General features: G+C 44.0%; 1 protein-coding gene across 5 annotated transcripts in view; it reads left to right on the plus strand.

Annotated features, from left to right (window-relative positions):
- Positions 1 to 25,787, plus strand: part of AKAP9 (A-kinase anchoring protein 9) — a 687,299-nt gene that overhangs the window by 484,405 nt on the left and 177,107 nt on the right. For all 5 annotated transcript variants that reach the window (XM_029588843.1, XM_029588844.1, XM_029588845.1 and 2 more), the window contains one exon: positions 22,051 to 22,170. In XM_029588843.1, the coding sequence (XP_029444703.1) occupies positions 22,051 to 22,170 (120 nt within the window). The remainder of the gene's footprint in view (positions 1 to 22,050; positions 22,171 to 25,787) is intronic.

Genomic DNA, 25,787 nt, shown 5'->3' on the forward strand with positions numbered 1-25,787 from the left:
CCACTCTCATCACTCAGGATCAGGGTCGGTTACGACATCCCAACCTTCAGTCCCTGTCCCTGACGGCATGGATGTTGAAAGCTTGATTTTACAACCTCTCAATCTTTCATCCCATATATCTCAAGTACTCATAGCTTCACGTAAACCTTCCACAAGAAAGAATTACGCTTCCAAATGGAAAAGATTCACCTACTGGTGCAAGCAAAACAGCATGGATCCTTTTACTTGCACCATTCCTTCACTACTAGACTACTTATACCATCTTTCAGACTCTGGTCTTCAGACTTCATCCGTAAGAGTTCATTTAAGTGCAATCTCAGCTTACCATAATAAAGTAGGAGATGCACCAATTTCTACTCAACCTCTCATCAGCAGATTTATGAGAGGTTTAACTCAACTCAAACCACCAATTCGACCTCCAGTCGTACAATGGGACTTGAATCTGGTCTTAACAAGTCTTATGCGTTCCCCTTTCGAACCCATAGCCTCCTGTGACATGAAATTCCTCACATGGAAGACTGTCTTCCTCATAGCCATTACATCGGCTAGAAGAGTTAGTGAATTACAAGCTCTGGTCACGTACGCGCCCTACACAAGATTTTTCCTTGACAAAGTAGTCCTCCGTACACATCCAAAATTCCTTCCCAAGGTGGTCACTGAATTCCACTTGAATCAATCTATAGTTTTACCCACATTTTTTCCAAGACCTCACTCTCACCAAGGAGAAGCGGCCTTGCATACTTTGGACTGTAAACGTGCTCTATCTTTTTATTTAAACCGAACTGCAGTTCACAGAAAATCCACTCAGCTCTTTGTATCTTATGATCCAAACAAACCAGGTAAAGCAGTGGGTAAGCATACTCTATCCAGTTGGCTAGCAAATTGTATACAGTTTTGCTATGAATCTGCAGGCCTTCCTCTCCAAGGACGAGTAAAGGCACATTCAGTAAGAGCAATGTCAACCTCAGTAGCACATTATCGTTCAGTGCCAATTCTTGACATCTGTAAAGCAGCAACATGGAGTTCCCTTCACACCTTTGCAGCTCATTACTGTTTGGACAAAGAAGGACGACAAGATTCAGCCTATGGGCAATCTGTCTTAAAGAACTTGTTTCCAGTTTAATCCCAACTCCTTCTACATCCAATCTGCTGTGATCTTCGGCTGACTCATTCTTCGACAAGGCATTCCGGTTACCTGCATGGACAATGACTCAGCCTCTAGCTTGCTAATCACCCATATGTGAGGACTAGCATCCTGCTTGTCCTGGGATAAAGCAAAATTGCTTACATTGTAATAGGTGTTATCCCAGGACAGCAGGATGTAGTCCTCACGGAACCCACCCGCCACCCCGCGGAGTTGGGCCTTCCTATTTTTCTACTCTTATTTTTGCTCCTGCTTATTGCTACATACAAGACTGAAGTGAGACCCCTGTGGCAGAGAATATCATGGCATGCTGAGCATGCCCAGTAGCCTCAGGCTGCCAGTCAAAAGTTCTAGAAACTTTGACAGAAGTTTTCCCGCACTAGGGCTCCGTTACTGACGTCACCCATATGTGAGGACTACATCCTGCTGTCCTGGGATAACACCTATTACAAGGTAAGCAATTTTGCTTTACACTTGCTCCCAACAATAGCAGGTCTTACCCATGTGACCTTTGACACTCCAAATTCCAAAAGACAGCCCAGTTAAAACAAGCAGAGCACAGACAATACCCCATTCTCCTTTCCAGAAGATCTACCTGTTGGAGGAAGACTAAGTTTTACAAAGACCATTGGCCCTGGTATCTTTGCACAGTTGAGTTCTTTGGATAATGAAGATTATGGGGATAATTTTCAAAAGGATTTAAATGCTTAAAACTGGATTTTACACATGTAAATGGGCTTTATGCATGTAAGTGGGTGTTTTGAAAATTGCTACGATAGTATGTTACATTTATGCACATAACTCCTTGGAAAATTACCTCCAATTTGTTTTGAGAATCCCACCAAATGGATTATTTACTTCTTTGCATGAGGACGTGCTAAACAAGGACACAAAAATAGCTAAGTCAGACCAGACTCTAGTGGTTGATCTGTCTCCCAACAATGGCCCCAGAGTTATTAGTAACTCCTAACAGATCCAAGCCAGATCATCTAAGCACTCCCTGAAGATATAATTATGCAGCAACCTCACCCCACCCAAACCCTAATATTTGTTTATGTGCTTGTCTTCTAGGAACTCATTCAAACTCATTCATGGAGTCACATGAGACAAACCCAGTTGACCCTAACGTTCCAATGGAATCAGACCACTCAGGAACTGAAAGATTACATCCATATCATGGAGCAGTCCAGAGACTCCCTCTTTTCATAGCTTTCTCCATACCAATTTTGGTCAGATTGTTATCTTTCCAAATTCCTCCACACCAAATTATTCTGACAATTGATGCTTCCAGTGTAGGCTGGGCAGTTCATAATTAACATCTTCACAACTACAGCCCTAGGGAAAAGCTTTATCATATCCATTTCCTGGAGCTATGAGCAGTAATGAATGCTCTAAACGTTTTCAGAGATCAGGTGGCCAATAATATTGTCATAGGACAGACAGCCAAGTGATGATGTTCTACCTGATCAAGCAGTGAGGAACAGGTTCCATTGTTTCTGTGTCAGGAAATAAACTCAGTTGAATACTGGACCCTCCTGAATGGTCCTGAATCAGGAAGTGGTGAAGAAGCTATTTCTCAACTGAGGGATACCCGAGACCTCACTGAACAGAAAGGTCCAGAACTTTTGTTCCAGGAGAGGATTGGAAGACATATTTGTGTCTGATGCCTTCTTTCTTCACTAGAGTGCATCTCGTCTGCAAGTGTATCCTCCTGTAAACCTTGTTGCAAAGACTTTAATAAAACTCAGAAAGAGTAGAGAAATTATGATTTTTATAGCTCCCTTTTGGCCAAGAAAGGTTTGGTTCCTGCTCTTTCAGGAGTTATCCTTCAGGCAGCCATTCAGGTTGGGTAATTTATCAACTCTGATTACACAGAATCAGAAATTGTCTTTTCATTCTGACATCTAGTATCTGGCCCTCACAGCCAGATTTTGAAGGGACCTGATTCATTCCTTTGTACTCTCTGATAAAGTGTCTTCTCACAGGACAAGCAGGATGGTAGTCCTCACATATGGGGTGACATCACAGGATGGAGCCCTGTATGGAAAACCTTTCTGTCAAAGTTTCTACAAAGCTTTGACTGACACTGAGTACACTGAGCATGCTCAGCCTGCAATTATCCCTGTGAGCCACAGGTGTCTCCCTCAGTCTTCTTTTTTCCGCTCTGCAGTAAGCATAGCGGTTAGGAGCTCTGTGAGAAATTCTAACACATTTCCACACGGCAACACTTAAACTTTTACTTCACAAACACTTTTCCCTGCACGGGTCTCCCTTCGCATACGTTTATTCGACGCTCGGTGAGAACTATGCCCTGTTTTTTCGGTCGGTTCCTGTCACCTTTCTGGCCTGCCAACCGACTGGCCTTCCTTCTCCCTATGTTTTCATTTAGGCACACATAGCCTTCGAGTGTCCTCTGTGACACTCTGCCTGGTTATTAGTGCTAGTGGGACAGGGACTTCCACGGTTTCCATTGCCGCCAGGGCCCCTGTTGATTCAGGACCTTCGATTCCTCGGTACCCTCATTGCTACCATCGGTACCCCCTTCAGACCGTTAGATGCCATCGGTACCCCTCCACCAGCGGTACACTGATGCCATCAGTCCCTGCATCGTTTCTATCAGTGCCATCCATGTTTTTCATCCATGGCATTGATTTTTCCTTGGGTTTCATCGGTGCCATCATTGCCCGGATGGATGCCATCGACGTACACCTTGTCTCGTCGGTGCCGTCCATGCCCGGGTCGATGCCACCGTCGCCCAGGGCACTTCTGTCGGTGCCAGGGTCATTTCCATCGATGTCATCCTTTATTTTATTGATGCCATCAATGCCCAGGACATTTCCCTCGATGCCCAAGTCAATTCCATCGATGGGTGCCATTGATGCCAACATCGATTCCATCTGTGCCCATGTCGGTGGCATCTATCCAATCGATACCATCGATGTCCGTGGCCATGCAGTCGTTGCCCGTGGCCATGCCACTGATGCCTTCGGTGCCCGCCTCCATACCATCGATGCCCTCAACACTCACGTCGTTTCCATCGGTGTTTTTGACGTTCCTATCAATGTCGTCATCGACACCGTCGATGCCGGTATCATTTTTCCGATGCCAACGATGTTTTTTCGATTATTTGATGCCACATCGTTCTCATAGATACCTACGCCGATGCCGTCAGTGCTTCTGTCACTGTCATCATTGCTCTGGCCGAGTCATCAACGTTTTTTCATATATATTTTTGATACCCTCGAGGCCGCTTCGGCCGCCATCGACACCATCAATACCGACATAGCACCGCCACGTAATGCCCTTGCCTAAACACAGTGCTCCATGCTTTGGATTCTTATTAAAGCCCCGTATTAGCCCACGACACTATATAGTGCCAGGAGCAGTGCAGGCATGCTGATAGTCCGTCATCAGTCGACATCCAAGACAGCGAGGGCATCCATCTCAGCGCTGGGGAAAGACCGAGACGAGCACCGTGGCATGCATCGTCACCGACACGGTGACCATCCGCCACAGACACCATCCAGCACATTGGTGCTATCCTTCTCGATGCTGGACAATGCTCGGGCCGAGCAACATCACCACTGCCATAGACACTGTTCCGCACAGTATTGGCAGTCCTTGGTGCTCCAGAAACACCGGAATGAGTTCCGAAGAATTCTGCACTGGCGTCACGAGACATCGAGCCGCTGCGACAAGGGCCGGGTTCACGAGCTGTTAATCGGCTCCCCTGTTCCCGAGGCGTACCCCACCGATATCGGTGGGGAATAGTGGCCCTCCACAAAATACTACCGTGGTAGCGCCAGCCACGCTCAGCCTGTCTCCTCTATACCTGCGCCACCATACCAGGCATCAGAGTTGAACGGGTGTCTACTCCCTCGATGACTCCTGAAATCCACGGAGCCAGCAATCTTCACCAGCTCGTCCTTCGGCGATCCACATTGGATGGTAAGTACCCGTTTCTGAGGCATTCCCATTGAGATGTGTTCTCTAATTCGAGCCACATGGTTTGAAATGTTCTAGGTCATGTACCTTCCAAGAACTGTATTAGTGTCACATATCTCTATGCCAGCTATGTCAGCCACAATACCAAGAGAACCTCTCTCATTTCTTTGGGATTGCATCAGGGAATCCTCCCTTCTTCAGCAACGAGGCTCTGTACTGATTAATGCTCTGGCTTCTGGTTCCTTCTTCAGAACCAAAGTTCCAGGTGCATTCGCTGATCTGCTAAACACGAGATCCAGCAAATACTGCCTCAAGTGCAAGCCGTCCTCGAAGCCTGATGACAGGTCTTGATGTCTCCTTGTACAGCATACAGAAATGCGGGTAAGACTTTACCGCTCACGCTCCCATGGGAGGTTACATGATATCCAGATTACATAAGCCCCTCCAGTTGGACACCTCCTGGTCTCCCAACTGGCCGGATATCAGAGCGACCACCCTACCTTGGACCAAAGTTCCCTGTACACTCCCCCAGACGCTACAAAGCGCAGGGGGGGGAGGGTTGGGGAGTTTTAATTACACTATTCTTTCTTTCAACAGAAGGTAGTTACTCTCCGCCCATCCTGAACCTCAGAAATACCAACTTTCTTCAGAAGGCACAGGTAAAATGGTATCTCTTGTCACCAAGCTTCCATATCGCAGTAAGTACATTACCTCTAATCTTTCTATGTGCTTCATGGTGAGTCAACAATATTACAATCCCAAGCTCTGCCGGTTGTACCAGCTTCGGCAACTGAGGTATTCATTGAATCACTATCCGTGACTGCTGTTTTTCTGCGGAGTGCAACATCATTCACGCTTTCCTTGCATGGACAGCTGCATAACCACAGTCAGTCCACGCAAGGAGCTCTAACTTCTTCATGACTCACTATATATTTACTAACTGGGATTACTGTCATTGCCATAAATCCCTTATACAACATTTCTGGACACCACAGTCACAATGACCTTCCTGTCCAGCAACCACGCAGACATTCTAATAAATTCCTACATGTCCCTGTGCACATATTCCATAACCTCAGCCCCTCAATTCTTCATTGTCGGGCTTTGGAGTTTTTTCACTATGCACTTTCTTCGTAGATCCAAAACTGCTATGGGTTAGATTCAGTGAAATTCCATTATCAGTGGGTATAAGCTGTTCAACCGCTTTCGTCCCTCTTCCATATTGCAGATCTAGAACCAAAACCTAGTCTGATCCTGCTCATGCTCGCATTTACTCAGGGTTGTAAGTTTGACCTAAAATCTTCCCAACCCTGCATCTATTCCGCTCCAGGCACAGTTTCACATAAACTTCCTGGACCTTGTAGCCATGAATTATACCCTTATGCCTTCCAATACTGCCTCTGCAACAAATATTTGTGCATACAGACAGACAGCAAAGGGACAATGTGCTTTCCAACACATAAGCATGCACAACCTCTTGGCTGCTCTGCAAGGAAGCTGCGCAGCTCTACCCTTGCTCACTCCATGCATCCTCGGTCCACTTAACTAAGAGACTTACTGAACGCACTAGCAGACCTTCTCCGTGTAGGTTTCCATCCTCTCGAATGGTCTCGGACTACATGTGAAGCGGGAAAGATCTTCTAACGCTGAGGTCAGCCAAACTTGCCCTCTGCGTCCGCATCAAACCATACGGTGCACGGATTCTCCTCCCTACACATGTTTCCAATGCGTTTCCATAGGCGCCTTTGTTCCATCAAGGCCCTATTATATGTGTCTCCTCCGCTGCCTCTCATAATGTTGAACCGGGACGGGGTTCACTGTTCCTCAGTCCCACGTCCTGGCCGAGACCAATATGCTTCCCATACTTCTCAGTCTATCACACCAGTAACCAATTCGCCTTCTCACCATTCACTCACAAATCGTAGACTCACTGATGTTCTCAGGTACTGGTAGCGTCACAAAATCTTCCACACACAAATCCTACCATTCAAAATGGCAGGATTTACCACATGACGCATACAAAAGGGTATTTACCTTTTTTCTATACCACGCTTTTCTCTTGCTCCCTCGGATTCTGCTCCCCAAACATCCTCCACATACGTACACATCTGTTCCAATTGGTGTATCGTTTGGGAGTGGGGATACCCGATTAACGGTAAACCCCTTCTGAGTCAGCTTACCATGGATTATCCACTGATCAAGCTGCCTTTATTTTCACTAGTCACGGAATGGAACCTATATTTCGTGCTTATAAGTCTCATACGTTCTCTGTTCGAGCCTTTCCATTCCTCTCATTTCACAGTTTGACATGGGAAATTCTTTCCCTCAAAAATGTCATTTCTGCCAACAGGGTCAGTGAGTTACACACCTTGTTACATACTCATCCGACCCTGCGTTCTTATGTGACCGGGTGGTTTTACTTATTCAACTTCATATCTTTCTTAAGGTAGATGTTGCATCTCACCTTACTCAGAATATACTCTGTTCATTTTTCCCAACACCTCTCTCTCTCCATAGCGAGAGGGTTTTTCCACTCCTTGGACAGTACTAGTGCACTTGCATTCTATCTAGATCGCACTACACTCCATAGGAATTCCACCAAACTCTTTCCTTCTGTGGCAAGAGCCAAGCTGCGAGTTCAATGGGCAAACAGACCTATTCCTCCTAATTGACAGTCTGTATCTCTTTTCCTACCATCAAGCAAGCATTTCACTACAACACTGTGTGTAACCACACTCTATTGCGTCCGTCCCAACCTCAATAGCTTCCCTTCGGCCGCTGCTGCTTGTACATATTTATCAGGCTGCAACCTGGAGCTCTCTCCATACATTCGCAGCCCATTACTGCTTAGATATGATTAGCCGGCGTGCTCCATATTTGGCCAGTCCGACTACTCTTATTCTTTTCGGTTTAACTACCCAACATCCTTCCACCAACCCGTTACGAGTTTCAGTATGCCCTCCATTCCAAATTCCACTCCCGTCATTGCGCCTTTCGCGCATCTTGGGTGCATTTGGTGCACACTCGGGCATCCTCAGCTCACCCATATGTGAGGACTACCATCCTGCTTGTCTTGTGAGAAAGCAAGTGTTGCTAACCTGTAACAGGTGTTCTCACAGGACAGCAGGATGTTAGTCCTCACGAAACCCACCCACCACCCTGCGGAGTTGGGTCTGTATACGTTTTTACTTTTATTTTAGTTTCGCTTGCGCTTTTAGCTATAAGACGAGACTGAGGGAAACACCTGTGGCTCACAGGGATAATTGCAGGCTGAGCATGCTCAGTGCACTTAGTGTGCCAGTGTCAGTCAAAGCTTTGTAGAAACTTTGACAGAAAAGTTTTCCTTACAGGGCTCCATCCTGTGATGTCACCCCATATGTGAGGACTAACATCCTGCTGTCCTGTGAGAACACTTGTTACAGGTAAGCAACACTTGCTTAATCCTAGCTTCCTAAAAAGGAATCCACCAGAGAATTTTATGGTTTTAAATGGGGAAAGTTTTCCATATGGTGTGAGAGAAAAGTGATTACCTCTGTTGTCTCATACAAAATCTGCTTGAATACCTTCTACATCTTTCAGAGTCTGGAGTCAGAACCAAATTATGTTAGCATTCATCTTAATGCAATTGGAACTTATCAACAGCATGTAAAAGAAAATTTCATCTTTGAATAGCCTTTAGTTTATGAGGGGCTTGCTTCAAATAATGTTTCCCATCAAGCTTCCTGCTGTGTCATGGGATTGCAACTGAGTACTTGCCCGACCAATATTTGAGTCTCTGAAGTTTTGTGAGCTTAAGTTCTTGGCCTCAAAAATCATATTTTTGATAGCGGTTACTTCAGCCTGCAGTGTCTGTGAACTCCAGTCTCAAAAAGGATAGAGACAGAATCAAGGTGGTTCGGAGAATGGCAACCAAAATGGTATGGGGTCTATGTCGAAAGACTTATGAGAGGCTGAAGGATCTGAATAAGTATACGCTGGAAGAGAGAAAATGCAGGGGAGATATGATATAAAACTTCAGATATCTGAAAGGTTTTAATGATGCACAAACTTTGATTCTACTTTGTTGGAAAGGAAACAGTAGAACTAGGGGTCACGAAATGAAACTCCAGGGGGGGCGACTCAACCAACAAAATAAAATCTTTCTTAACAGAGAGGGTGGTGGATGCCTGGAATGCCCTTCTGGAAGAGGTGGTGAGGACAAAAACAATAAATGAATTCACAAGGCGATAGGATAAACACTTTGAGTCACTAAAGGCTAAGAGATTGGGAAATGAAGAAAAGGATGCATGGAGATAACCTCTACAGAGCGGTAGTAACTGCCTTTAACAGAAGGCATGGAGATTGCTACCCTTAACCAATTAGCCTTGTTTCTTTTCCTGCAACTGCAACATCGAGAAAGGGGAATTGAATTCAGACAACAACCAATACTGGGCCCTGACTTTTACAGTCCAGGGTACTGATACTCAGACAAGGAAAAAGCACAGGACTGCTTTTTTGATCAAGCCCAAAAACAAAACACATTCAAGCAGCATTGTCTGAATTATCAAGAAGGCTGCTCACCCCGTAAAAATGTTGCTAGCAATAATTTTGTTATGGGTTTGACAGTTGCTTGGTTTTGATTGTAAATACCCTTAACATAAGGCTTGGGGGTTATCTGCATGGAGCAGCAGTTACTACCCTTAACAAAAATTTGCTGGGCAGACTGGATGGACCATTTGGGGTTTTTTCTGTCGTCATTAATACATAAGTATAAAGTATATATATAATATATAATATATAAGTATAAAGTATAAAGCATCCAGCGCTCCTCCTTCCACTCCAGCAAGCATCCAGCGCTCACCCCTCCAAGCCTCAATGCATACTGGTCTCCCTATTCCAATTCTCCAACAAAGGTCATTTCTCATTAGAAACCCATCAGTGTTTTCACGGCCAACTACCTATAAATCACTCATTCCTATCATGATTTCCCCCCTTACACAGACACTAGGCCTGGCTCTTTTCTCTCTGATTTTATTCAACGCTCAATCCCTTACCAAAAAAACACTAATACTTAATGACCTTCTACTGGACACCAAACCCGACCTCTGTGCAATTACTGAAACATGGCTTAAACAGACGGACACCGCACTAATAAACCAACTTCCTACGGAATCCCATGACTTCTTCTCTATTCCCAGACAGAAAAGAAAGGGTGGGGGTATTCTCCTTGCAGCCAAAAAAGAGCTGAGACTTACTCAATTCCCAATTCATTCTCCCACAAAAATTGAAGCCGGATTTTTCAAATCTGACCAGCTACAAATCATTCTAGTCTACGCCCCTCCGGGACTGCTGGAATCAGATGCCTCCCCCATTCTAGAAATAATAGCTACTAACCTAAATCTTGCGGTTCCAGCCATCATTTTGGGAGACTTCAACTTACATGTTGATGACCCCTCTCCATCTACAAACTGTGAAACTTTCCTAAATGCAATGACCGCCATGGGATTCAAGCAGATAATCAACAACCCTACTCACAGAGCAGGACACACTTTGGATCTCATTTTTGTAAACTCAGGCATCGCGTACTCAGCACCCCCCATATGCAAAATAGTCCCCTGGTCAGACCATGCTTTAATTTCTACCACTTTTTCGCTGGCACAATCTAACATCAAACAAGATCTTCAACCTCAATTTACTTACAGAAACCTATGTTCATCCGATGAACTTCACGAACACCTTGTCCTAGAACTCCCCCACATAGACATCTCCACTCCCAACACGGCTCTCCACTCATGGTCCAACATCACAGAATCGGCAGCTAATAAACTCTGCCCACTGGCAACAAAAAAACCTAAACATAATGCCGCCAGAAGACAACCCTGGTTTAATGACCAACTACAAAAACTCAAGCTTTCACTGAGACAAAAAGAAAATAAATGGCGTAAAGCACCATCACCGACCTCCCTCTCAGCTTACAAACTCGCTCTTCACATTTACAAGAGCGCCACACTAAAAACAAAAAGGGACTACTACGCTCACAAGATACATCACCTCATCTTCGATTCAAAAGCCCTCTTTACTTACATCTCGAACTTAACTCAACCCAATTCTCCGGACATCCCACTCAACCAAGCGCACGAAAAAGCTGAGGAGCTGGCCATCTTCTTCAGTAACAAAATTTCCAACCTGCAATCTCAACTAAAAACGAATACCCTAGCCCCACCCAGCACATTCCGCCATCACTGCAATGACATTGCTATACAAGCCTTCGAACCCATTGCAATATCAGAGACCAAGTTAGTATTGAAGAGAATGAAACCATCATCCCACCCATTTGACCAGATCCCTCCCAAACTACTGCTGCTAATACCAGATACCATCTCCAAAACCCTAACTGACATTATCAATTGTTCCTTAGCCCAAGGAATTTATCCAGACGACCTGAAAGTTGCTTCTATCAAACCCCTATTAAAAAAACCGAACCTTAATCCTAAAGATCCATCCAACTTCCGCCCAATATCCAACCTTCCTTTTATAGCCAAGGTTACAGAAAAATTAGTCAACACCAGATTATCAGAATACCTCGAAGACAACAACATATTATTCCCCACTCAATACGGCTTCCGAAAATCTTTAAGTACAGAATCACTTCTCATATCTCTGACAGATTACCTCATCATGGGCCTCGATAAAGGTCACGCCTACTTGCTGATACTCCTCGACCTATCGGCGGCCTTTGACACCGTGAATCACTCCCTTCTCCTAAATCAACTAGCGAACATCGGAATTACAGGCTCTGCTCTTGCCTGGTTCAAATCATTCTTGGGAAACAGAGGATATAAAGTCAAAATACATAACAAAGAATCACAGTTTTACCCTTCTTCGCTAGGTGTTCCACAGGGCTCCTCTCTCTCCCCCACGCTCTTTAACATTTACCTCCTACCCCTATGTCAACTATTAACCAATCTTAACCTCAAATACTTTCTATACGCAGATGACATCCAGATTGTCATCCCTATCAAAGAATCCCTTACAAAAACTATCAAAATCTGGGAAAACTGTCTTCAAAATATTGACAACCTCCTCTCCAGCCTAAATCTAATCTTAAATTCCGCTAAAACCGAAGTCCTCATAATTTCCCCTGAAAACAGTAACCTCACCTCAAATCCTCCAACCGGCTTTCAAACTTCACATGTAAGAGACCTAGGAGCCAGTATCGACAATCGGCTAAATCTAAAATCTTTTATTAATCAAACCACGAAGGACTGCTTTTATAAATTACACGTCTTAAAAAGAATCAAACCACTTTTCCATTTCCACGATTACAGAACAGTTTTGCAATCAATAATCTTCTCTAAGTTAGATTATTGCAATTCTATTCTATTAGGTCTCCCGTCTTCTCATACTAAACCTCTTCAGATGGTTCAGAACACGGCGGCCAGAATTTTGACAAACACAAGAAGAAGAGACCACATATCTCCGATTCTCAAAGACTTACATTGGCTGCCAGTGCACTATAGAATCTTATATAAATCCATTACTACCATCTACAAAGCATTCCATCAACTCTCTCCGCTTAACCTCCAAATCCCATTTAAAAAAACATACCTCCATCAGACCTATCAGAGAGTCCTACAGAGACTCATTACAGGTGCCTCCTGCAAAAACCTTTAACCATAGGACTCTCAGAGACAGGGCTTTCTCTACAGCAGGACCTACCTTGTGGAATTCTATCCCACCAGAACTGAGACAGGAACCTTGCCTCCCCACTTTCAGAAAAAGACTTAAAACCTGGCTATTCTTGAAAACCTTTCCAGACACCAACTGAACCCACTCTCAACTCAAGCAACTAAGAACTCCCGTCAGGGTAATCAACAACCTTTGACAACTCAATAATGTTCTCTCTTTTTTTTTTTTTTAATGAGGCAGGTTTATTTACCTTGGTTTTATTTACCTTGGTCATTCTTTTGTTATCTCAGTGTTAATCTCTCTTTTGCCTTCTCTTCATTCCAAGTTGCATTTTATCCCTGTTTTATTGTAACTGCTACCTTATTCTTCTATCACATGTTAATGTTTTTAAGTTATTAAGTATTTATTCTGTTGTCACACCTTGTTATTTGTAAACCGGCATGATGCGACTCCCATCGCGAATGCCGGTATATAAGAAATTTAAATAAATAAATAAAATAAAAAGTATGTTAGTGATTATCTAAATTATACTAAATTTTACCATAACCATATACCAACATTTTAACTAGTTAATTAGCCTCTCAACATTTTTATCCAGCCTCCATGCTCATAAAAATGAAAAGGCCGTACACAGTTTGGATTGCAAGAGTTTTCTACATATCCCGTAGATGGTCCACCCAACCTTTTGTTTTGACCAACTCCCACTCAGCCTGTGCTTACTGGCCTCAGTGTTCAAAACTGGCCATCTAAGTAAGTTAGCCAAATAAAACTTATCCAGCTAACTTACATGGGATATTCAACAGCACAGCTACGCTGATGAATACCCCATAAAAAAAAATTGCTAATTAGCCAGATAAGTTAAATCCGGCTAAGGCTCAATGGCAGATCTAATTTATCTGACTAACTTAACAGGCTGATTCTAATATCAGCACTTATCCAGTTTTGTAACTGGATAAGTAGCCCCTACCCAATCCGCCCATTGCCCACCTCCATGATATCCGGCTATCTTCTTAGCCGGATAGATACTTACCTGGCTAAGTGGTGGCTGCTACATGTAGCTAGATATCCAGCTAAGTCACACTAAATATCAGCCTCATTGTAACCAAACATACTATTTCTAATTGGATAGCAGAATGTATTTTCTTTTGATATGCCATAGCATACCTGACTCTAGAGAACCATGTCAAGGCTCATAATGTCAATGTCATGGTTGCGATGTTAATACCATCTAAGACTGGCTTCTATTAAGGAGATTTGGAAGCTTGCAATCTGGACTTACTATTAGGGCCGGATTTTAAAAGGGTTACGCACATAAGTTATGCATGTAACCCTTTTAAAAGCCCCCTGCGAGCGCCGAGCCTATTTTGCATAGGCTCGGTGGCACGCGTAAGTCCCGGGGCTTCGCAAGGGGTGTGTGTCGGGGGCGTGCCGGGTGGGCGGCACGAATTTCAGGGCGGGAGGCGTGTCGGGGGCGTGACGCCGGCCCGGGGGCGTGATCAAGGCCTCCGGACCAGCCCCCAGGTTGGGTGATGGCGCGCCAGCAGCCCACTGGTGCGTGCAGAGTTACGCCTGCTTCGGGCAGGCGTAACTCTGCCGACAACGATAGGGGGGGGTTTAGATAGGGCCGGGGGGGTGGGTTAGGGAGGGGAAGGTGCGGGGGGGGGGGGTGGAGAGAAAGTTCCCTCCGAGGCCGCTCCAATTTCGGAGCGGCCTAGGAGGGAACGGGCAGCTCGCACCGGGCTCGGCGCACGCAGGTTGCACAAATGTGCACCCCCTTGCGCGCGCCGACCCCAGATTTTATAAGATACGCGTGGCCACGTGCATATCTTATAAAATCCGGCGTACTTTTGTTCGCGCGCGTGTAAGTTTATAAAATCTACCCCTTATTGTTTATTCACTGACTTCTGACTTTACTGAGGGTTTGGTTCGCCTGTGTCTTTGAAAGGTAGATTCCAATTCCATTCCTCCCTCCCCAGGAACTATTTTTATTAATTCAGGGTGATCTTTTAGAAAAAGAAATGGAGAAGAGGTTTTGCCCTCAAAATTCATTTTTCCACCCATTGGCAGTTTGCTGCTTGTTTTTCCTCTCTTGTTGGAAAGCATCCTTTAGCTAGGGGTTTCCACTTGTTTGGCTCATTTATCCTGCTTATCTATGGATATAACTGAGTTGCCTACCTGTAACTGGTATTTTTCACAGACAAAAAAATAATCAGCCACACGTTCTTTTCCACCTCCCCTTTTCGAATTAGGCTCTATAAGCTATTTTATAAGACAGAAGGAGTTCCAAATGATGGCAGGGCGGAAAGTCCTATGTATGTCAGGTAAAGGCACATCGGCTTTTCTACAGCTTTAGAGAAATGCTCTGCAGTATTGCAATCAGATAACATTACTTACTTTTGTGGCTGATTTTCCTGAAGTTCAAAGGTAACACCTATTACAATTAATCAAGTTTTTGTTAGTTTATTTGAGATTTACTCTGTACCAGTTTCATTCATTTAAAGTTCTAATATATATGAATCTCTGCTGTTCTAACCCATGGATTTCCAAATAATGTGTAGAGTACAACATAGTATTTTTCATATCCCTTCAGTCTGCATAACTGCCTTTTATGTGACCTAGAATGTTACTACAACCACTCTGACAATCTTAATGGATCTACGTCATTCAGTGATTAACCTTAGATGACATTGTCTCTCAAGGTTCTCTGTCTCCTCCGTTCTCTGCTTCCTTGTCATCCAGTTATCATTAATCCTGGTATTTCTTGGGGCCCTCTATGATTCTGTTCACAAAAGTTTTGCGCTCCGTTTGCCTATATATTTTATGCAGACCCTTGTCTCCCATGATGCCACAACAACCGCAGCAAAATCATGCCTTTGCAGCATAACTGGGTTGTCCCAGGAGACCAGGAGCAGAAGGGGAGCAGCAACTGGCTGGGCACAGATGTATGCATGCACGAATAAGTGCCTCTGCCTGACTGATCAGCCAGGAGGAGAAAGGTGGTGCTTTGAGCTTTGTCCTTCTCTGCTGCCCAGGCCCTGATTGAGGTTTGACCTGTATGGAATTGAAGTCCATTACATTTCAAACCCTGAGTCTGATTCCAGGCAGTGGTTAGAAGAACACAGCTGGAGATACTGTAACTTTTCTCCTACTTCTGATGGTCAGCGTGCGAGAGGGGGAATCAGAAGGGAAGGAGAGGAGGGTGAAAATTGGCAGAGAGGAGGATGAAAGGGGAAGGAAGATAAGAATTTGCATAGGATAAGAGGGTGGGAGGAGGGGATGGGGATGTTTGAGAGAGACTGAGGGGGTCTGAGAGGGGATTAATGCTGTCTGTGAGAAAGTTTTAAAAAGGTATTTTATTTACAGATTATGCTAATTTATGCAAATATGCCACAGAATTGCTGCAGAGTACATGAAATGTTTAAGCAGATTCTATGTGAGCTGCCATGGGAAAGTGGAGGCTGTGTATATGTGGAGCTAAGGCTAAGATATCTTCTGTAAATAGCTACTAATATTTGTAGCTCTGAATTCTGTTGATTCTTTAATTGTTTGCTGATTTTTAGATGTTACTCGATTATCTTGTATATGTAATTCAGCTCTTTCATATTTCATATGAAAATTTATGTGCACATGATGATTTCAACTAGTGGCCACGTTGAGAATGTAAAAAACTGTGTAATACCCATTAAATTTAGGCCTCTGTCTGCCTCAGTAATAACAGCAAAAATGTTGTGAGATTGGAGCATTAACAACATCTCATCCTGCAGAAAAGATGCTATTTCCTAGCATGTAGACTCAGGACCAGTGGGCTTATGCTCCCCTGCCAGCATATGGAGACAGAGCAAGCTGACTTCACAGTATATATAGCCCTGCAGTGACCCCAGCCTATCAGTATTCTTCGTCTCCAGCAGATGGGGACGTGCATCTCCCTATGGGGTTTGCTTTGAGCTTTTTGGAAGGAGAAATTTGAAATTCTAAATTCAGGAAAAGAAAGCCCCGCTCTCCTGCAGTGATATCTAAAGGTCCCTTCCCCAGTTGAAAATTCCTGAGGTGATTTCTGTGCTCCCTAAGGGGTGTGCCTTGGTCTGGTAGCTGGGTTTCCCAGCGTGAACTTAGCTGCTAGTTCAGCTGAAAGGCAGCGGGTGCAGGAGGCAGAGTGCAGCAGTGACAGCAGATGCCCTCTCCCCTCGCAGCCGGAGACCATCTCTGTACTCAGCTGGTAGGCGCTGAGCTCAGGTAAGGTTTAAAAAAAAATGAGAAAGTTTTACCTAGAAATAGAGACAGTTAGAAGGGTTTCAGGACTTCCTCCGCTCTCCGTGCTCAGTACGCCGTACCGACATTCGTTCCTGTTGGGGTTGGGGAACTGGGCAGCCTAGCAGGTTGAGTGGCCCCCTGTGGGCTAGGCCCTGCACTTAGGCTTTTTTCTTGCACGCCACGTGGTAGGCCATGACGGCCATTTTCATGCACTCTTGTGCGTGTTCTGCTGCTCTCTACAGGCCGTTGGTGTGCGCACTTTGTCAGCTGTGCTCTGTTTTTGGACGCGCTTTTTATAGCACAAAAGTTTTCACTGTTCCCGCGCTTAACTTGGCGCACAACTTGTGCGTGTGCCTTGCCATGCTTTTTTCTAGGCGCTTATTTTTTGTGCACATTCCACATTTGAGCACGAGCCGTTCTGACGCACGATTACCGCCACGATGGCGCCAGTAAACAAGAAGCCTAAGCATTTTCCTATTTCTGTTGCCTGTCATATTAGGGCTTCTCAGCCTAATCTGGGTTCTAAACTGTGTCAGCACTGCTCAGACGCTTAGGGAGAGTTGTCTTCCTCAGATTTTACTAAGCCTGGCTCTTCCCATTCTGATGATGGTTTGGTCCCGGCCTTGACTTGGGGGACACCAGATCTTGGTTCTCCCTTGACTGGCTCCTCTGCTGTTGAGGGCACCTCTGTGGGACCAGCTCCAGTTGCTTCTAGGCTTGGTCTGAACCCAGCTGCTTTATCTTGGGTGGAATTTTTTCAAGGCTTACAAGCCTTTCTTCAGGAGTAGTCCTCCGCTTCCCCCATTCCTATCCGGTCGGACCCTCAGCTGGTGGCTCCTCCCTCTTCCAGTCCTATGCTTAAGGGCCAAGGCTCACCTCGACTTCCTGCAGGTGTTTCTAACAGGAATCTAGATGGCATTGATAATGAGGTTGATCTTGATTACTTGGAAGATGGGGAAATTTCTCCAGGGCTGAAACCGTATCGAACCATGTTGCGGTTCTTTCATAGAGATGAGCTGCCGGCCCTGATTTCCCAGACCTTGAAACAGCTGGGTGTCCCTGGTTCGGGTGCCATGTCAGAGCCAAGGAAGAATCCCATTTTGGTTTCCTTACATAAAGCCTCTTGTTTTTTCCCTGTGATGGATGCCTTTCAGGAATTGATTGATCTGGAATGGGACACCCCAGAGGCAAATTTTAAAGGAGTTGGATATTGGAAGGCCTGTACCCCCTGGATCCAGCTGTGAGAGAGCATTTGCATTTTCCCAAAGTGGATGCACTGGAATGTACCGTTTCTAAGCAGACCACTATCCCCGTGGAGGGAGGTGCAGCCTTGAAAGATGTACATGATAGAAGGATTGAGGCTATTCTTAAGCAAGTCTTTGAAGTGGTGGCGATGACTTTACAGATTGCCTTTTGTTGCGCTCTAGTGGCGAAATCTTGTTTCCTCCTCTCTCAGGAGGTTGATGAGTCTGGAGGGAATTCCAGAGCGGTTTTGGAGGCTGCTGCCGCCTTTATAGCAGACATAGGCTGTGATCTGGTCCAGACCTCAGCCAGAGGAGTGGCTTCAGTGATAGTGGCCAGGCGTCAACTCTGGTTGCGAAATTGGACAGCTGACACCTCCTCCAAAGCCAATCTTACCAAGATGCCCTTTAAAGTCTCAGTCTTGTTTGGGAGCGAGTTGGAGAAACTGGCCAGTAAGTGGGGCGAGTCTGTGGTTCCTCGATTGCTGGAGGATAAGAAGCAGTTACAGTGTCCCTTTAGTATGTGGGGTCGTCTCCGGGATTCCAGGCGTTTTCATTCCTCCAGAGGGATAACCTTTCAGCGGACTCGGTCTTTTGGGATATCTCAGACCTTTCATCCCCGACAGCCCAAGAGAGGAGTGGGTTCGGGTAGTGGACCTACCTGAGCTTACCAATGAAGGTTTGCTGACCTACCTTCCAGAACAGGAAATAGAGGGATGTTTCTCTCTCTCTTTTATCAGAGTTGGATAGAGATCATGTCTGACCAGTGGGTCCTGGATCTAAGAGAAGTGTATGCACTGGAATTTTGCAGTATTCCTCGGGACGTGTTCATGGTGTCCCCTTGCCACTCTCTACAGAAGAAGCAAGCAGTGGAGTTCATGCTTCAAAGGCTCCTCAGACTGAGGGATGTGATTCCGGTGCGCACGTCTCAAGAAAGTTGTGCCCAAGAAGGAGGGCTCCTTTTGTCCCATCCAGGATCTCAAAAGGGTCAACCGTCACTTGAAGGTGACTCATTTTTGCATGGAAACCTTATGCTCTGTGATAATGCAGTGCAGTCAGAGGAATTTCTGACCTCCTTGGATCTGTCAGAGTCTTACTTTCATATTCCCATCCAATTGAAACTCCAATTCTTTCTAATGTTTGTGGTGTTGGGGCGCCATTATCAGTTTCGGGCACTGCCTTTTGGTCTAGCCACCGCTCCCAGAACATTTTCCAAGGTTATGATGATAGTATTGGCGGCCTTGCGAAAAGAAGGAATCCTGGTGCACCCGTATTTGGATGACTGCTGATTCGAGCCAAGTCTCAAGAAGGAATCCTGGTGCACCCGTATTTGGATGACTGCTGATTCGAGCCAAGTCTCAAGAAGAGAGCAACCTGGTAAACACAAGGTTGATTTCCTTATTGCAGGAGCTGGGTTGGGTAGTGAACCTGAACAAGAGCAATCTTCAGCCAGTCCTGTCATTGGAGTATCTGGGGTGCCGATTTGACACGGGACAGGACAGAGTTTTCCTATCAGATGTTCAGATTCAGAAATTGATGTCTCAGATGCGTCAGTTGATGAACACCATATGCCCAGCGGTGTGGTCCTACCTACAGGTGCTCAGCTTGTTGGCGGCTATCCTGGAAGTGGTGCCATGGGCAAGGGCACATGTGTGTCCTCTTCAGCGCTCTCTGCTATCTCATTGGAACCCGCAATCTCAGGATTGTGCAGTTCGGCTCCATTTGCCGATGGAAATCTGCTCCTACCTCCAGTGGTGATTGCAGGAGGATCATCTGAGAAAAGGAAGTTCCTTTGTCTTCCCCGACCTGGTTGGTACTCACGACAGATGTGAGTCTCCACAAATGGGAGACTCACTGTCTGGAGTTATCGGCCTAGAGGTATTGGAATGTCAAGAGTCCCACAGGAACATCAGTCCCCTGGAGGCCTGGGCGGTAGGGCTGGCATGCTTGCAGTTCAGCAACAGACTGTGGGATCAAGTGGTTTGCGTGATTTCGGACAACATGACAATGGTGGCTTATATCAATCATCATGGAGCAACTGAGAGCCAGCAAGTGTCGCAGGAAATAGACCAGCTGATTAAATGGGCAAAAGGTCATCTGCATATGATCTCGGCCTCTCACATTGCAGGAAAAGACAAAGTAAGAGCAGACTTTCTCAGCAGAGAAAGTCTGGACCCCTGAAAGTGGATGTTGTCAGCCGAGGCGTTTCAGCTGATTGTGGATCACTGGGGCCTTCTGTTCCTAGACCTGCTGGAAACTTCTTGAAATGCGAAGGTTCCTCAGTTCTACAGTTGCAAGACAGATCTGTGGTCCCTGGGAATAGACACTCTTGAACAGGTCTGCTGGAAAACAGATTGCTTTATGTCTTTTCTCCATGGCCATTGCTGGACAGGATAATTTGCAAGATCGAAGGCCACAGGGGGCTAGTACTTGTGGTGGCACCAGACTGGCCCAGGCACCTGTGGTATGCAGATTTGAGACATCCTGGTGGAGGCCTCCCTTCATCTTCCGCCGCACATGGATCTGTTACAGCAGGGACCGGTTCTTCACAAGGATCCAACTCGATTCGGTCTTACGGTTTGGCCCTTGAGAGGGCTCACCTGTTAAAGCGTGGTTATTGCTCTGCAGTGATTGCCACTTTACTCCGCGCTCACAAATTCTCCACTTCCTTGGCTTATGTGCGGGTTTGAAGAGTTTTTGAGGCCTGGTGTGAGGAGCGGGATATTCTTCCTTGTTCGGTTAAGATCCCTCTCATTCTGGATTTTTTGCAGGATGGATTGAATAAAGGATTGGCCCTTAATTGCCTGAAGGTGCAGCTAGTGAGTTTCAGAGGCTCTCGCTTGTTTGTTCTCCATGGCGGGAGTAAGCAGGGTGCTCCAGCTTCGCAGGCTACCAAAACTCGTTGGATTAAGGAGGTGGTCATGGCCGTATATGTGGATGCTGGAAAGCCGTTGCTTGCTCAGGTTAGGGTTCATTCCACTAGGGCTCAGGCAGTGTCATGGGCGGAGGATAGTCTGTTGTCTCCCGTTGATATCTGCCGAGCTGCGACGTGGTCCTCCTTATACACTTTTTCCAGGTTTTATCGTCTGGATGCAGCCTTTGCACATGTGGTGTTGACTGGACCACGGGCATCCTCCCTTTTGGGGAGTATCTTTGGTACATCCCCCTGGTCCTGAGTCCATCTGTCTTCATGCTAGGAAATTGAGAAATTACTTACCTGATAATTTTGTTTTCCTTAGTGTAGACAAATGGATTCAGCTTCCCGCCCTCAGCTGCTGCATGAGTTTGTCAATAGTCTTCCTGTGGGGCTATCGGTCCCCAGGGATTACTGGTAAGTGTTCATTCAGTCCCTAGCTTGGGGTAACTAGAATTTTACATGAGTTTAATGTTTATGGTTGGTTCAGTACAGTTCTGGTTACCTGTTTTTAATCAAGTTTTTTGCTAGTCTGTCCACAGTTGCTTTTGAAGAGAATACTGGCAGGTTGGTGTCTCTTGAGGGTTATATGTACTGTGACGTCAGCTTGCTCTGTTTCCATCTGCTGGCAGGAGAGCATAAACCCACTGGTCCTGAGTCCACCTGTCTACATTAAGGACAGCAAAATTATCAGGTAAGTAATCTCTCCATTACTCTTTCCACTTAATCCACAAAGTACTAGAGCAGTATTGCTTTTAGAAAGAGTTGACATTTCATACTGAACTGCAAATGTTATCCTGTAAATGGAATAGGACAAAGTGCTTAAATATTACAGGTTGATTGTTACAAGTTCAATTCACAATAGTTTTACCATTTTTAAATTGCAGGAACAGGCAGTTGATAGAGAACACGAGCGAGATGTGTTCCAGCAAGAAATTCAGAAACTAGAAAAACAACTGAAAACTCCACAAAGACTTCAGCCAACTAATGAGCATCAAACCAAAGAGGTACTAAGAAACTGCATCACTTACCTTTTTTATGTAAAATAATTCTTGCTGCGAGAAGCTGAATGAGGAATATTACTAATTTTTATCCCTGCCTAATAGTTGAACAGTAGAGAAGTTTTATTTATTCTTTCAAAGTGTATTTTTGTTAGCCTACTTCCTGGTAGTTATGAGGACATAATTTATATATGATATCTTTACCAATATATGTTAATATTTGCTATGAGGTGTTATCTCAAACTAGCTGGGTGAGAAACTATGAAATGTAAATATAAATTTCAAAACTGCACCATCTCCTTTTCTAGAATTTTCCAGCTGCCACTCCTCTGTATGAAATGACATTATATATAGCATAAGAGATTGGGACATCTACTTATATAGTCTTCTGATTGATCACTACTAGGTGCCTGGTGACATGGTGGTCCATAAATCAGCAGAAGATATTTCACCACCAGCAGAGCTTAAACTTGTTGAAAAAGTGAGAAGTGCTTGTGCTGTTTTCCAAAGCAGAAGCAGAACACTGACCTCTGCTCAGCTAGACTTTGATAATGGAACTACAGACTTTTTAGAGGGAGTAAGAGGCTAGTGATATCCCAAGTGAGGCTATAACATACTCCATCATGGAAGCTAAAGAATCCTAGTACTAGAAAAAAGGAAGAGCAATGGTTTCTCAGGATGAAAAGATCAATCATAAACATTTTAGTTGTTTTATATTTTATTTATTTATTTATTTGAGTTTTATATATCATCATTCGGTAAAGCCATCATAACGGTTTACAAAATTTAAATTGCAACTCTCTTAACAATTGTGTAAAAAGTATAACAATGTGCATATTAAACAGAGGTTAAACATTTCAAGTCCAGAAAGTATCATTATGTGGGAGGAGGAGGGATTCTTTGTTCTGGTTGGAGAGAAGTTATTTTGAGGTTTTTGGATGAAAGTTCGATTGGGAGTTACGATGTTCAGAAGTATGAAGGTCAGTGTAGAATTTGCGAAACAGCAATGTTTTAGGTCTTTTTTGAACGTTTTGAGGTTGGATTGGGTTCTCAGATCTTTAGGTAGGGAGTTCCAAAATTTAGGGAAGGCAATGGAAAAGGCTCTTTCTCTTGTTGTTAGATGCGCATCTCTGATGGGCGGGATGTTTAAACATCCTGAGTTGTTTGAACGTAGGTTTCTTTGAGGATTCTGGGGGGTTATGTTTAAGCCATTTAGTCCTTGATGATCATTGTTTAGAATTTTATGAATGATGGTCATTGATTTGTGTTCGATGCATGCTTTAATTGGGAGCCAATGAAGTGAGATCAATATGGGCGTTATGTGTTCATTTCTTTTTGTTCCTGTCAGAACTCTGGCTGCTGAGTTCTGCAGAATCTGGAGCAGTTTGAGGTTTGAATAAGGTATTCCAATTAGTAAGGAGTTACAGTAGTCGATGGTGGAGAAAATGAGTAGTTGTAAGACCGTTCTGAAATCATAAGGGTTAAGAAACAGTTTTAAGTGTCTTAGGGTTAGAAGTCTGTGATATCCTTCTTTAGTTTTATTTGATATGTGGTTCTTAAATGAAAGTTCTTTATCGATGATAATTCCAAGGTTCCTGGTGTGTGGGTGGTGGGGAGTATAGAGTTCATTTGTTTGTCAAGTAAAGGCAGGGGTGGCGGAGTTGGATTGGGTTTTTTTGTCCATGAGTATTATTTCAGTTTTGTCTATGTTGATTATGAGCTTCAGAGAATTTAGGAGATGTTTAATTGAGATAAGTAGAGTCGAGATTTTCTTGTAGGTGTCTTCGATCGAATTTTGGATGGGAATTAGAAGTTGAATGTCGTCGGCGTAGAGGAAGTGGATGATTCCATTATCTTTTAGTAATTGGCAGATGGGGAGAAGGTATATGTTAAATAGGGTGGCGGATATCGCTGATCCCTGGGGAACTCCAGTGTTGAGGTTGATCTTTTTGGATGGGTTGTTATTGATTAAAACTTGGTAGGTTCCTTCAGATAAATAGGAAGAGAACCATTGTAGGGTGGTGTCAGTTAAGCCGATTTGAGTCAGTCGTTCTAACAGTATATTGTGGTTTAATGTGTCGAAAGCAGCTGAGAGGTCAAGGAGGCCCTGTGAATAAGGAAACTACAAAAAATATTATGATCATACTTATAATTATAAAAATAGAGGTCATGATAGACCTCTGTCTTGATAATGGTTGTATAAAGTGGAACTGTTTTGCTTTGACTTCAGACTTCCTTTTCAATACTTTATTTCTTGCAGTCCAGACCAGAATAATCTGATGTACAGTATGACCAGCTTCAAACAACCTCTGCCAATAAACTTTAGTATGACAGGCATTATTCTTGTTTTGCTTTTTATTTTGCAAATTATATTTCTGTCATGACTTGTTTTGTCATTTGTAAAGTAAAACTAACATAGAAAATTGTTTTCAAGCTTCCAGCATAGTTTCGAAGCAACTCATTATTTTGTTTTATACCAATGATATTTGAAGTTCATAATGAATTTGTTCTTTTTTTGGAGGTGGTGTAAGTATGGCATTTCTTCTTTCTTTTCTCCATTTGACTATAATTATTTAAAAATTTTTAAAACATGTATGATGTGCAGTGCTAGAGTTCCATATAAATTTTCAATAAATAAATGAAATTGCGAAAGCCAGCCCACTTGGACAGAACTTTATAACATGAGTTCCAGCTACTCTTCCGTTTACAAAACCTACTTGGTTTTCAGAAATGAGAGAAGGGATAACCATGCTTAGCCTACTGCTAATACCTTGGCTAGGATTTTAAGATCACAGTTTAGTAAGGATATAGGTCTCTAATAGGTTGGGTTACAGGGATTTTTCCCCAGTTTGGTCAGAACAGTAATAAAAGCCCTATTAAAACCTAATGGAAAGGAGTTCTGAAATGCGGCTGTAAAAAAAAATATCTTTCATAGCTGTGGCCAGTTGAGGCCCCGATATCTTATAAAAGTTTAAATTAAATCCATTTGGACCTCGGGTCTTGGGCGGTTTCCCTGTTTTAGTTACTCAGAGGATTTCAGTATCTTGTATGGGTCTGTTATGTAATCTAGTTGGTGTTGATACAATTGCAGTAGCATGAGGCCTTTTAAAAAAAAACAAAAGACTCCTCTTCAGCCTCTCTTCCTGTCCTGTCCTCTAAGTATAAAGCTTCATAGAATTCTTTTAAGACTTCACATATATCCTCACTTTTCATTGCTAAATTCCCTTGCTTAGACTGAAGCTTTTCAATAAAAGTTTCCCTTTCCATATCTTAACTGCTTTAGCAAGAAGTTTCCTTGATTTATTGCCAAAATGAGAAAAGTGGTGCTCAGAATGACATAACATACCCAGTGTCCTCAAGTGCAAGTAGTTGTTCAGTTTCTCCCGCACTGATCTATATTCTGTCAAGTTTTCTTTATTTGTTCTCTGCACTAATTTTTTTTTTTTTTTGAGGAATCTGTTTTTCCTCAAGTTGCATAATGGTTTTATTCAGGTTTTTATTCTTTTGTATGATGTATGACATAATGTCCCCACACAAGACTACTTTACTAGTTACCCAAAACAATGTCGGAGAATCTTTAAGCTGACCATTATGGACCTCAAAATCATTCCATTGTTTGACAA

Source organism: Rhinatrema bivittatum, chromosome 2, assembly GCF_901001135.1.
Source record: "Rhinatrema bivittatum chromosome 2, aRhiBiv1.1, whole genome shotgun sequence".
Taxonomy (NCBI): Eukaryota; Metazoa; Chordata; class Amphibia; order Gymnophiona; family Rhinatrematidae; genus Rhinatrema; species Rhinatrema bivittatum.